General features: G+C 43.9%; 1 protein-coding gene across 5 annotated transcripts in view; it reads right to left on the reverse strand.

Annotated features, from left to right (window-relative positions):
• mid2 (midline 2) overlaps window positions 1-15080 on the reverse strand; it is a 132831-nt gene that overhangs the window by 8146 nt on the left and 109605 nt on the right. For all 5 annotated transcript variants that reach the window (XM_036548677.1, XM_036548676.1, XM_036548680.1 and 2 more), the window contains 4 exons: window positions 10885-10992; window positions 6927-7075; window positions 6428-6555; window positions 5985-6128 (listed from right to left, as the gene is read on the reverse strand). In XM_036548677.1, coding sequence (XP_036404570.1) covers window positions 5985-6128; window positions 6428-6555; window positions 6927-7075; window positions 10885-10992 — 529 coding nt within the window. The remainder of the gene's footprint in view (window positions 1-5984; window positions 6129-6427; window positions 6556-6926; window positions 7076-10884; window positions 10993-15080) is intronic.

Consider the following 15080-nt stretch of genomic DNA (forward strand, 5'->3'; position numbering starts at 1 on the left):
AAACCTGCCAGCTAGACATGTGTGCGCCTGCCACAGCCTCAGGGAGAGTGGGTAGACTGTGTGCTTAATATAAATGCATGAATATTCATATCAGAATGTAAATTATTGTGACCATTATTGCTGTTGATGAATTATTGAATCAGACTGGGAGGAGACAGTGCAAAGGGGCTGACATGCTCTCTCTGTATTACAAAGGGCCTGAGACTCATCACCCCGCTGGACGTGTTGTGCCGGGGGGAGTGGTATCAATCACACACCAGGTTTGCGGTCACACTTCATTGCGCCAGAAGGCCCCCCCCGGAGATCACGCAGTCCAAACACACCTGGTCTAAAACAACACTGAAAATGGTAACTACTCGCATTTCAGGCAGACAGAAAGCCCCAGCTGACATCCTGGCTGCTCTCGTTGACATGCGCTGACTACAAAATATCTGCGGTGCAACTGGACTGACCCTGCCGGACTGAAACGAGCAAGGGTTTCCAGGTCATTCTAATGATCTGTTTATTAATTAATCTCACACTCAGGAAATGCACATGCACATATTAAGCATATTTAATTTGAACTTCATTAAGTGATCTGAGCTGCAGATACACGAAGGAAGGAATGCTATTGGTCCCCTGTGGGTAAACCTATGGCAGGCATGTGTGTTTACATAGACATGTCCCATCAGTGATATCACTGTATATTACCCCTGGGGCAAACACGTGTCCTTTGCACTTCCTGGACGTCCATCCAGCCTCTAATGGCAACGGGCTTTACAGAAAGGTCCCAAGGGAAAATGTCCTCTCAGTTAGCGGTCTGCTGGTGAAACTGCACTGTCCGCTCTGTATGTTCTGGATAGTCACGCAACCATGCAACCCCCCAAACATACATGTGATCAGCATCATTGCTGTCATTTTTTACGCTGACAATGCTCGACAACACAGCGCAAGATAAATGGACAGCTATGCTAAAATTAACATGCACTGCAGAGGCAATATGCACCTCTGTCTGTTCTGGTCTTAACCTAGAGGAATCCTAGGTTCGCTTGGAAAGGGCTCCAGTGACAAGGGGTTTCAAAGACTGTCCACTTATGTGCATGTTTTTTTTTTTTAAGAAAATGGCTGTAGCATGGACTTTTAATGTCCCTTTTGGCAATGGCAGTCTCTGCATTATTGAAAGGGATGACAGCAGCATGTGGAAGTAAACACCATAGGGCCTGCTAGTAAACATAAATACTTCACATGTGGAAAGCAGGAAGGAAGATGGCAGGGACCTCAGGTGCAGAAAGAAAAACAAGCCTGAGCCAATACAGGAGGACCCGTGGCTCTGTGATCTAGTGCCATTTATAGATCACAAGTTTTTAACCCCATTATAATTTGGAGAGAGAAGATCTGATGCCATACTACACTACATTTTTGCTTTTTGCGTTTTGATTGATTGTACGTAATTATTATGTTGATTAATAGCATTACAAAAACATCAAGTGTAACATGGTGGTATGTCACAAACACAAATTTTCAGATACTATCTAGATTGTCTGATTGTGGAGAGACTTCAAAAAGAAAACAGGTGAGTGTGGTAGATTAAGTGAGATGATTGAGAGAGAGATAAGGAGGGAGGGAAAGAGGAAGGGAGAGGGGGAGGGAGAAGAAAGGAGAGGAAGAGAGAAGAGGGGTGGGGGGATTTGTGCAGTGTCTCCAGATTCCCCCAGTCCCTGTTTCAGGCTCATGCAGTGGGCAGATGAAAGGGAGGAGAGGCATGAGGCAGCTCACAGCTCCCCAAACTGCCAGGGTACAAGAGCCAGGCTTTCATGCTGGAGGAGATGGAAGCAGGCGTGCCTTGTGGCAGTTGGTGAGTGAGTGTGTGTGTGTGTGTGTGTGTGTGTGTGTGTGTGTGTGTGTGAATGCGTGGCCACGTGCGTGTGAAAGTGTGTGTGCGGGGGTTGAAGAATGCACCATTGTATCACAGATATGACTCGTATCTGCCATCCCAGGAAAATTTCACTATTCACCATTAATACAGAACAAAAATAATGGCTTTGGTAGGTGTAGGGTATGCAGAATGGGGCACTAAGTGGTACCTGAAGAAAGGGCAATTAAAAACCTGTGACCTTCCTTATACTGAACAGAAGGAGGTGCCTGAATAAGCTCAAGTATGTGTTCATCAATAACTTATTTCATAATCATTCACTTGAAAAAAATGGCACGTAGATGACATTACAGGACAAAACTACGAAAAGGCATCAGATGAAGAACAGACCTTAGGGAGGGGAGGACGCCTACTACACAAGAATAATATAATGTGTATTCAGGACCTCTGAATATACATATACACCCACACATGCACACACACACTGAATGTAAGGGTCTGCTACATTCATTACTGAACACAAGAACAGTGGGTTACCTTTCTGTAAGAGCCAACTATTTGACTGGCAGTTTTAATACAAAAGCATGCACGACGCAAAATCCGCATGCTACTGCCTTCCATATCCTATTACCGCCCAAATCACTTTGAATTATTCACAGGCTACATGTTTGCTCCTCTCGACTTCCCCTTCGCAAATTGATCTTCCAGCCATTAAAAACTGTCAACATTCAAGCATTCCCTCACAATGCACTACACATTTTTAGACCTGCAAAGGAGAAAAAAAAAAAAAAAAAAAAAACATGTTTGTGAACACACTCAAAGGGACTCGCTTGGGAGCCCGAGGATTATATCTGGGAATGATTTCTTCTGCTAAATTAGGACAGTCTCATTTCATGTTTGTACAAGGCCCATTTGAAGTTAAATGCTCTGAGTAAACAGTGTGACCGAGACCTTGAAGTTCTAGCTATATTTGGTCTTATGACGTGCCCCATTGCTTCCAGACAGATGTTTTCCTCCCAGTTGAAAGAGGTTTATTGCGGCTTTCGCAGGCAGTTGCATTTAATCCACTTTTTGCTCCGTCTCCAGATGAAAGCGGGAAAGGGGGTTCGCATTTCTCCTCTTGGGATGGCGTAAAATGCATCCGATAAGCATGCGAGCGGTGAGCAGCGATACTGAAAAACACAGAAGTCGGAATAAATGCACTCCTCTCCATTTCCACCCTGATCCTCTGAGGATGAAAGAACCGCCATGCTGGGCGATCCACGCTGGGGGGGAGGGGGATACTCCAATGTGACGCGGTCCTGGAGGCAGATACCGAGCAAGGGTCCTACCCACGTGTCATAGCTGAGTCAGTTCACATCTGAGTGAAGACTGCCATTCTGCTAATCTCTCTTCTCTACTGTAGGTTTCACCAGCGTGTCACCTGGAAAATGCTGATATTGCTCCACTCCTTAACGCTGGGACTGAGCCTTCTGGCGCTGTACATCTTCTCTTTGTTTACTTTAAAATTTATTGACATTGAAAAATTTGCAGCTGTCATCCCCTGAATTTTTCTATGCGCATCTTAGTCACTGTGGTATTTTCCCAGCCCAAAGTTGTTCAGATAAAGGAGTTAGAAACAGCCGAGTGTGAATGAAAGGCAGCCAAACACTGACTAGCAGAGCGATCAACACTTATCGGTGCAACTAATATTAATGACTGTCCAGAGTCTTTCCTGAAACTGAAGGATTCCAAAAAGGCTTCAGGTGAAAGTCCTAACAAAAAGCAGCACAAATATTTCTTTTTCAAATGAGTGAAACACACCCTGAAGCAACAAAGAAGCAGGATGAGGACAGAAAAAATGAGGACTGAAAATATAAATCAGCATGATTCAGATGGACTTATATTTCGATTTTGTTTGTTGCCTTTTTCAACATTGTGGTTCTCTGTGTAACAATGTTGCTGTAAAATGAACAAATTCTTCATTTTACAGCTACATTGAAACCGAAGTTTACAACATATGATGTCAACTAAATTCCCCCTGTGATCACTCTATTAAATACAGTGCAGAAAAAATATGAGGCCTTACAATGTACTCATTTACTACACTGCTAATAGGATAGATGCTGCTTTTAAAATCCCAGGGAGACACTAACATGAGCTGATTAAATCACAGACCGTTTATGGAAACATAAATGATTTTTCTGCTCTCTAGCAAAGAGAGAAATGAGACTGCATTTGCTTGAAGGGTCAAGGGAGAAGAGGTGGTTGTTTGGGGCAGCAGCTGTATGACTGACCCTGTGGGGAGGCTTCAGTTACAGTGGTAACCCCCAAGACACATGTGAGCATAAACGCATTTAACATACACATACAGGTTAACTTTTACATTACATTACATTATTGGCATTTACCAGATGGTCTTCTCCAGAGCAACTTACATAGGTTACAATTTTTTACATGTTACCCAGTTATACAGCTGGATATTTACTGGGTAGTTGCCCAAGTGTTCAAAAGCAGTGCCTCGGGGAGGAATCAAACCGGCAACCTTGTGATTACGAATCCTGCTCCTTAACCACTATGCTACACTGATGCGTTGCACAGTGTCTGTATATGCAATTATATGTGTACGGATCTGTATTTGAGTTAAGTAAGCTTTTCAATCAAGCATGTCTTCCACTTTTTAAACTTCAGGAACTTCAGCTTCCTTCAGGAACAGCTCATCAGCATGTTTCAGCCTCATGATGTTCCTGGACCCTTCCCTTACAGATTTCCGCATTTTTTAATTGACCAAGCAGAGCCTTATTTCCCTGTTATCTTTCTTCTTCCATCTTATTTCCTGTTGTCCAGTTATGCAGGTTGCTTCCTTCATGTTCTCAGCTCTCTATCAATTCTACACCCTAAAAACATGATCCTCTGTTCTTTAGCAGGCCATCCTTTGTACTGCTTGTTTTAAAGCCTGTTATCCTAAAATGCCTGAGACAATGCTGGAGACAGTGCCTGAAGGTACATTAATATGTTTCAACATAAAAATTTCCTATGATTTTACTTTTCAATGCAGGTAGAGGAACATGGAAGGCTTCAGTTTATTGCCTGATTCACCCACTGTTATTGTTGGATTATTGTGACACGCATGTAAGTGGCATGTCGTGGGAGACCAGTAAAGGCTGTCAGCACATGTAGCTCTAAAAATGGGACCACCAGAATCTCCCAATAATGTTGCACTTTATGCACACAACTGAAGGATTTTAAATCACATCTGTCAGATTCAAGCACTTTTAAGACCTTGTATTATTTTGAAATTCAAGAACTGTCAAGGATTTTCAAAAACTGTGGGACTTCTGGACCAAGGGGTTGACACACTGCCACTCAAGACCAGAATGCACTACAAAGAACAATGATTTGTAATGCTATGGTGAAATTAGCGGGTGCATTAGATGGTGCACTTCCATATACATCAGTTTGCAAACATTATAGGCCCCCACATTTATTATGAGAGTGAAACACTCTTTGCCTGTTAGAATACAAGGTTACTCATACATACTCATCTCATACAAGGTTACCATAGTAATTGTCTGCATCATAACTGTTCATAACTATAATGAAAAGGCAGCTAGCCAGGACAAAACATGTGTTACTGGTTGGAAAATGCTGACTGGATAGTTTGAGTTTTTTCTGTTCCAATATCACTGCCTTTTGTTTTTTAAATAAAAAGGAAGTCACAACTATTCTACTCACCACCATAGATAGACCAAAAGATTCATGCACTAGATTCAGTGCACCCAGAATCAACTCACAAAGCAACAAACCATGTAATTCATCTAAAGCTCAGCAAAAAAGTATAGTTTTAAGTCTGGTGTTGTAGTTCTATTATACCTGTTAAGTTGATATATGATCTGTTTATCTTGGAGTGTTCATGGTATGCATCAACTTTCTGCTGCAGTGTAAATCTAAAAGGACACAACCACACTGCCACCTTTTTCTGCATCGTAAAACAAGGCTCCATCTGCCTCTAACACGGTTTGTGACTGCAAATCTCTTAACTCGATGTACGCAATACCTGAGCTGCGCAAATAGATGACAGACTGTCTTGAGATGTGAGAAAGAGAAAGCAATGCTGCACAGCGCTCTCTGCGCGCTCTCCCAGGACACTCACTGATGAAGTTGGCCTGGCCGGTGTAGATGGTGTACTGCAGCTCGTAGGAGGTGACGCTGAATTCATCCTCCGAGGTCCAGTGGACCGTGATGGTGTCATGGGAGGCCGTGCAGAGCTCTTCTCGTATAGAGGGCGGGTTTGGAGCTGCGTGTTGACAGAGAGGGGGAGACATTAGTCATGTGCTGGTAGAAAAAAAAGCAGAAAGAAGGATGGGTGACTTTTTAATAGCATGCACAAGTAATACTTTACTTTTGTGCTTGTATAACAAATGATGTTTTGGTATTTGAACAAATATCCCTGTAATACCAGGCTAGGTTCAAATATGTAATTCCACCCGTTGACAGATTAATCTTCTTCTGCTAATATTTCATCTTTATTTATATCCTTGCTCATTCATCTGTACATGGCCGCTGTGTAATTAGGTGACCTGATGTCTCCCTCACCTGTGAGATAATCCAGCCCCTCCAGGATTTTCTTCTCTCGAGAGAAATCCAGGGCAAAAGTGTCAAAGGCCTCGTTCAGATTGACATCCGGGATCAAGACCTGAGAGGATGCCGTAGCCATGGCAACCCTAGTCACGGAAAAAAAGATGGAATATTGGTGATATGCTTCGGTGGGCAGGATCCATCACACCATTCCAGTTGAAGCGAGGAGGCCAGCATCCAGCAAACAGTTCCCAGACCCCCTGCTGGATCCACCCACCCACATCTCAGGGACACACCAGCAGCCTCTCTCACAGCTGCCACCATATGCATATAAATATGGACATGCGTGTGAATGAGCCTATTGTTTCCCCTTCAACAGATCAATGTTCCATAACTCAAAAAAACCCACAGAAAGGCGTTTGACAGAGCTAAAAGACAGCCAGATAAATCCAGAAGAAATTTTCCTTGACACAAACAGTTCTAAGACCGCCCAGCCATCTGTGGATGACGGCCTTACCTCTCAGCCACGTTCCTGGCGGTTTGCAGGAAGCGGGCGTGGTCGTTCTCCTTCAGGCTTTGCTCGGCCTGGGTGATGAGTACGCTGGAGCGCTCCAGACACTGTCGGCAGTTGGCAATCTGCTGGGCCAGCTTCCTCAGCTTCATCACCTGAGAGTGGGAGAGAGGAACCGGCATCAGCAGGAGGCGGGGGGGGGGGTTATTCCCGGCACACCAGACACAGCATCTGCTGCCACCCAGCACACTTCATATACATGCATTCCACCTTCCCTCCAGGAAAACACCTAAACACTCAGCTTTAGGAGAGCCAAAATACAGAAACATAACCTTGTAACGGAAAAAAATGCTGTTACCAAAACACTTGTAACTAAAGCAAAAAAGTCCCACTGTGACTGCAAATGCTGTCTAAAAACGGCCAAGAACATTCATTCCAGTCTATTATTGAAATGCTGTACAAAACACCTTTGTATTGCCTTCTGAAAATACCACTCAACCCCCAGTCTCTTAACTCCTTTCTGAAAAGAATGTGGTGGGTCCTCCTCTGGAGGAATAAACATAAACAGGCCATACCCTGAAAGTGCATCCGTCATGATACCAATTATTCCTGGGAGGAAATGGGAGGAATGCCTTTAATGCTTTAACCAGCCCGCATAATTTATTCATCACCATTCCAATTGACAGAGTGACAACAGAAATTAAACTAATGATCACCATCTTCCCTGAAGGAGGAAGTGGAGCAGTGGTAGTTTATAAGATCATTAGAGGGAAGTGATTTGAGGAATTTCACTTCCCCTGGAGATACAGTCATTTCACTGACTGATACTAAGTGTCAGTGAGGGCAGTGATCTTGCTGATTAATACAATACATGGCAATGATCCACCAGCAAAGGACTCTCGGACTGTAGCTCACATTTTCCTCTGACATCACCTGTGGTTGTCAGGTCATGTGACCTGTTGATTTAGATTTATGACTTACATTCCAACAAAGACAGCTAACTGGCCTTTATAGTGTATCACAATCTGTTGAAACTCTTCAAAAGTCTTCTAAAAAACCACTAGAGGTGCTCAACTTTGTCCACCTTCAGCACAGATGGTAGTGTGACCTTCAGTGTTCAATTAGCAAGAAATCCACCCTCCAGCCAGTTAGTAAGAACTGTGCCAATAAAAACAAACACACACAGCCACACCGCACTGAATGCACTGTGGAGACGAGCATTTCTGTCAGCCTCAAGCCTCAAGGTCATTTCAGTAGTAATGGGAAAACCAGTTTAAAACAGTGTTTTCTAAGTTGAGGCTTGTGTAAAGTCGCATTGGTCTCATCGGACAAAATCGGCGTGTTCGGCAGTGAGATCTCATTCCACTGAATAGAAATTGGTTCATTAATGTAGAAAGCACATGTAGCTGGCTGCAGATAAAATACTACAGATACCTCTATAAATACTAAAATACAGCAGCAGCATAGTGGTCAGAGAGTGGTCAGAGAGGAGGCATCCTGTTTCTGGGCCAGGGTCCCTGGAGCAGCACAATGGTCACATTGGGCCACAATGTGGTCAGAGATAAGCAGGCATAGGTTTTCTAACTACGTATTACCAAAAAGACAGAAGAGACTCTGAAGCTTTAAGGTAAAATTGTCAGGTCTGAAAAGTAGAAAAGGACTATGGAGTCATACACTAGCCACCGTGTCAGGTAAAAATTTAAAGACAGTACTGGGACTAAGGCTACATTTGTGATGCACACTTATGTCTCGGCTCACAATAAGATTCAGTCAAAGGCACAGCAACCAATCTGTGAACTGTATGATGTCAAAACCAGACACCAACGACAGCAAAACAGATACAAAATGGCTGCAGCTGTAGTCAAGTAGGGTGGCTGTTTTGCTAACCTCATTATCTGTTATTGGGATTCCACCAAACAATGAGTTGTAAATGCAAACTTATCCTTCCAGTGGTTTGATATGAAATGTTTGAAATGTACGATCCAGCAAGAAAAATCTTCTAGACCCTTCTGTCAATGATTTTAGCTGACATAAGCCACCTTAATACTGACAGTTCAGACTATTTTAATGCTGTTGTTTTGCTGGTAAAAATGTTTGTAAGCCCTAGTCTTGCTCACGCTGTAATCTATAGCACTTTAAGCTGATGTGCAAGTCAGGCTCACTAGAAGATTTTAATGGACTGGATTAATAAATACCCAGGAACATTTTCGCCTCGGATATCCAGCTTACATTTTCCCCAGACATGGAAACATGCCAAACATAACTAACGGCATTCGGAGAGAGTTCTGCTTTTGAGTTTTCAGGGGATCTAGGGGCACTCTTGATGGAAAAAAAAAAAAGTTAACTATAGAATCATCATATAAGATCTAGTCAAAGTTTCAAATCATTTTGAAGTTTCTAGACAAAAGTAAATAAGCATTTCAAAAAGAGCCCCAAGAGTAGCACTTAAACATGCCGAGCACATCCCAAATAAACGACCCTCATCAGGCTTCGCATGATAATGAATTTGCATTTAAGGATCATTTACATTTTAGGTGATTCTGCTGTTGGGTAGCAGAGGGAAATGACCACAGGGGTTAAAGAGTGGTCAAGTGCACACAGTCAGAGAGGGGCAGCATTTTCTCAGCCAGGGTCCCTGGAGCAGCACAGTGGTCACAGAGCGGTCAAGCGCACATTGTCAGAGAGCAGCAGACACAGATTTTCTTAGCCAGGGGCCCTGAAGCGGCACAGCGGTCAGAGAGCGGTCGAATGTGCGTGGTCAGAGAGGAGCAGGCATGGCGTCTGTTAGCCAGGGGCCCTGGAGCTGCATGGCAGACAGCACGCCTCCCCGCTCCCGTTTGTTTGTGCTGAAAGAGATTAACGGCGGGGGAGTCGGGACGGCCATGTCTCCACGGACAGGGGAGAGCGTGTGAAGTTGAGCCACGTGGACGGGGGCAATTTCACAGCCTGTCTGAGTCTGGCTCCACACAGCCTGGCCTGTATAATCTCATTGGTTCTGCCGCAGAGCCGCTCCTCTACTGTCCTCTGCTCACAGAGTTGCCAACAGGGAAGAACTGTCCCACTCGAGCCCCCTCCACGCTGCGGCCGGTCCGGGAGAATAGATGTACCCTTAGCCACAGACAATAATCTCACACTTCAACACGTTGTAGGCCACACTGTGCTGCAGACTGCTGATAAAAACGAAATGAGGTTCTGTGAGCAAATACGTGCTATTGATCTGTTGATCTTGTCTGGATTTCTCACTGTTCGGTTCAGCTCAGTTCAATGGTTACTTCTAAAACCTGTTCACACGCTTCCTGGCACCTCTTGAAAGGAAGCCTCAAAATCTCTTCAAAATTCTCTTCCTAATACCTAGACACACTAATCCCCGGGGAGAACAAAACTGTCTCTTAGTGTCAGACAACACGTCAGCCACCCTTTCCTGTTTCTGAAGTTACGCAGTGAACGCGATGACAGCTCCTGACAACGTCCCACCTCGATCTGTCGCAGCTGAAGTGACAAATTTTGAACGCATGCAGTTTCAACTGCCGTCACAGATATACATCACATAATCTGACGGGCACTCGCATTATATTTCAGATTTGAGAAATCTGGGAGACTATACAAGAGCTGTGCACCACACAAACAGCCTTTCCTTTAGCATTAGATGTCAAGCATGTGGAGCAGCTTTAAACAGCTGAAAAAGTCTTTTACTTGAGATTTCCTTGAAAAGAGAGTAAAAATGTATTTTAATTAACCTGAGCACGAAATGATATTTTTGCCACACCAAACACACATTTGCACACACTAAGGTATTTGGCCCTTACAAAGCAGAGCTACACATACAACCAGACACTGTCCTGGGGAGTTATCCTCTCATATAGCAACAGTATGTGCTTTTTATGATGCTTATTCAGATTCAGGACAAAAAAATGTCTGTCCTCCTCAGGCAACCTCTCCTGAGGGCAAGAGGGGGATGTCCTACCTTAGACTCTTTGATCTTGACAGCGATGACCTGCTTCCTCTGACGGATGATCTCGACCAGCTCGTCACACTCCTCCACCAGCTTGGCTTCATGCATGGCTGTGTTTACCTGTGGGACGACAGCAAAACCATTAATTCCCAGGGAGGCTGTGTACCCTGTATTTGTTGCTGGTTTGACTAATCAGTTCCAATCGCTATTTAATTTGTTGAAGAAATAAGAAGTCCAGCTGATGGAATGTTTGATTTAGTGATGTCGGGGGAGGGGAATTTTCCATGTAAATTATATAATGTATAGAACTGAGGATTTTTGATAAAAGGGACACAACCAGACATTACTGACCTCAGAAAATGTGTTGCATCTCATATTCTAACCTGTTCCTTCACTATAAATCTCAGCTGTTGCAGCTGGTTCACCCTTATAGGGAAAACAGTTAATGAATTCATGTAAACAAGTGTAACTTACTAAAAAACAATTCATAAACAGATAATAAGCTAGTAGTAAATAGAAAATACACCTTCCATATAGGGTTTCGGTGCACTAGCTTGGGCAGGAAGCATTTAAAATGCATTAAAACATAAATATCAAAGTTAAAATTGAACACTGCTTCAAAACAATGTGAGCATATAAAAAACAATTTTCTAAAACAATTTCTACTAACAAACTACTGGATTACCTGCGTCCAAACTGTATAAACAGTACAATACACTTCAATATGACCTCTTGCCTATCATTTTTGAGGCACAAACAAAAACTGAAATGGGGAGCCTAGGACCTGTAATATGCGTGACCTTTGTCCTGCTTCTGCCTTATGGGTGTCAGGCAACTAATTGCACACTTGTGTGAACAGGATTGTAACAACATGGCTGCTGCTGACATGCCGATTAAAAAGGTTTGGGACATTAAGCAGTAAACCCTGCAGCTTGTGGGGGTGGTTCAGAGAGCAAAACGGATTCTACATCCTCTACAGAGACAGCCCCTTCAAACTGATTACCCCTCTTTCGGTTCCAAAGTACTATGGCCTCCAAACAAGCCCAGTGTATCATTTTCTCCCTCCTTTTATACACAGATCCTTCCACAAAGCTGCTTACACTATTTGGATTTACTTAAGCCCTATTAATAGCACACACATACAGTGGATTATTTCCATTTGTGCCTTCTTAATTACACTCAGTAGCAATTAACAAGGATAAATGATGCAATCCAATAGATCTGAGGATTATTGCTCGGGAACTTTGGCCGATTAGTTTTTTGTGACGCAGAAAGTTCTGGACCTTGGATCTCTTCTGAAGTCTTTGCCAACATCCAGTGGGCCATCAAAGAACCAGGCGTTCTCCTGCTGAAGAGCCGCCCCTTTCCCCTGCAACCCAACGATGTGGTTCACTTGACCTCTCCCCAAATGCATTCCGTACATCCGCCAGCCGTCTCACTTCTCAGACGTTTGGACAGTCACAGAGAGCCAGCCCCAATCACCCACCCCCTCTCCCTTCCTCCCCTCCCTGAGCCACAAGTCATCTCAGATAAGCCTCTCCACGCTGACCTCTACCTCTCAGACATGATTCACACTGACGTCTAAAACACATGGTGCCTGCGCTCAGCGGTTCGTCCGGGACGCCGCTGGTTGTGGAGTAAATTAATTTTTCATTGTGAGTTTTGGAGAGATTTATCACCCCGACACGTCGTGAATGAGAGCTCGGGTGTCACGCTCACATTCCTGGAGAACCGCGGAACTGACTTCTGCTAGTTCCATTTCCCACAACCCGCTTCCATGCATAATTAGCTCACTGTCAGTGCATATTTATATCCATGCATTTTAAAAAAATGCACTTCAGTAAAATCAGCAGTCTGTAAAACAAAATGCGAAACTTGCAGTAGCACGATCTAGGGTCCTTGTCTGTAAAAGAAATTGCGAGACCATTTGTGAGTGCATCGGGTTCCTTCACTATACTTTCCCAGAATGAAGGTGGGTGGAGTTGGAAAAAGCGTACTGTGGCAAAGACCACAAGCTCTTGATGAGCAATGAATACAGTGGGTATCTGTGCAGATTAATGCTCCTGCCTCCATTCCATGACTACTCCTCCAAAAATACCTGCAGCGTTCCCAAGCCCCTCGTCAAACACAAGCTGTCCTGAATATCAACTGTCTGAGCACATTTTGGTGCACCTGTTTTTTTAAAATGAGAATTTTAAATAATTCCACACTTACGTGGCAAATCTAACATCCCCTATGAAACCAAGAAAGGCTGGTGTAAATGAGCTTGATGATTCCAGGTAAAATGTCTGCTGAAGGTAAAAGTATTAGCACTTCAGCTGACATGCCCGCATTTCGAAAGACCTCCAGGAACCTGAGAGAAAAAATGGCATGAGTATGCATGAATTCACCTCTCACTCTCCTCAAACACCCAGGTGGGGGACCAGTGTGTGTGTGCGCCCTGTACTGGACAGATCCTATCGTAACGGGAGAGTCCTGTGCTTGTCACGGGAGCGATTAAAGCCGAGCTCTCTCCTCCGGTCTGACAGCTTGAAGGGGACTTTCGCAGGGACAGGCCGGAAGACACTTTCCAGGGTGACTAATTCCTGTGCTCCTGCTGCCGGGCCGGAGGTGGGTTAAAAATGAATGGCTCTGTGACACGTGGAGCCGTTCCACCTCACTGCGGCAGGTCGACCTCCCTGCATTATACTGTCTGAACAAGCCTGACTGTCACAGCCAGTCAACCGCTCTTCTCTCCTCAGAGGTGAGGAATGAAACAAGCTCGCTTTGGCATTCGGCCAGAACACTGCACCAAACACAGTGGGTCCAATGCAAACCCCCATGTCAGTTTTTCTTTGAAAAACTACTTTTCTTGGACAGAGTAATGTTCTGTGTTGTTGGTCCTTGAAATTGACTATCATTGTTGTTGCAATGATACCGACATCTTGGTTGACGTGATACTTGGTTTACCCCCTATTTGCGGTAGAAGAGTAATAGGATCATAGGATCATGCTGGAGAGTCAAGGTGGTGTTCCACGCAAACATGCAGAGATGCACAGCTAATAAGAAAGACTAGCTAAGTAGATAAGATAGCTAGCCAGTTAGCTAGCTGTCTGATCATGGTTACCTAGCTAGCAACACATGTGGGGTCAAAAACAACATGTCGCTGTGCCAAACGTTTGACAGTAAAAGATTTATTGTCAGTCAGCAGTTCTCATTTTCAATGAGGGGAATTTTTTTCCCCAGCTCAAGACGCCGTTAATATTAAACGCATAATGAAGAGCAATGCAGAAGATAATTCCAGGAAGAGTTGAAATGACATCTCCAAACAGAACTGCATACTTGGGTAATAAGAGGCCAATGGCCTCCATTGTTAGGGAACCTTATTTGTGAACATGTAGGTTTATGTTGGAAGGTAGCCAGGTGAGATAAAGAGCTCCTATCTCCTCACAGCAGGGGGCTTCCTGTATGTCACATCAGCCCTTCCTTTGCTTTCCATTACTGTATACACCCTGCCCCTCTATAACGACATACATTTTCATTACTGCATACTTGGGTCTTTGGCTTCATATCAAACCTTGTTAATGTTTCACGGCGTGTATAAAATAAATATAACAGACAATTAGACAAGAGCCTGGAACATGTTTCTTTTCTTAATCTGATAAACGGAGTGGATATTTGTAGAGTGGGTTCGCCCATAGGTGCGGCATAAGTCTTTCACATCGTGAGGAGTCACACGGAGTTATTGCCGCTGGTAGATCCGTGCCAGATAGGTGTCTGCTTCAGACCTGCCGGCACATCAGCTGGTGCCCCAATCAGTGGTGCCACCAGTGCGGAGACCCTGCCCCAGCACAGACTGCTTTCCGCCGCACAGATCGGTAAAAGTGTGGTGGGTAATTTACTGAACATGGTTCTAATGGTCAAACTTCAACATGATGAATACAATGCTTAGTGCCACTGAACCAACCACATTCACACGAGAAGAGAAAGTATACCCACTCAAGCCAACACATGCTGAACTTCTTTATCAAGAGTATTGATAGACATTAATAATAAGCAAAACATTTTATAGTGGCTATGACCTGCCGAAGGAGATGTAATTAATTTTACCAGATGTATGCATTAATTATTAATATTAATGCATTAATTAAAATCTTTCTTAAAAATGTAATTGGCAATACAGTTTCAGTGTATGCCAGAATCAGTTGGATTAAGCGGAGAAGTTCACA

Source organism: Megalops cyprinoides, chromosome 16 (genome assembly GCF_013368585.1).
Source record: "Megalops cyprinoides isolate fMegCyp1 chromosome 16, fMegCyp1.pri, whole genome shotgun sequence".
NCBI classification, from domain to species: domain Eukaryota; kingdom Metazoa; phylum Chordata; class Actinopteri; order Elopiformes; family Megalopidae; genus Megalops; species Megalops cyprinoides.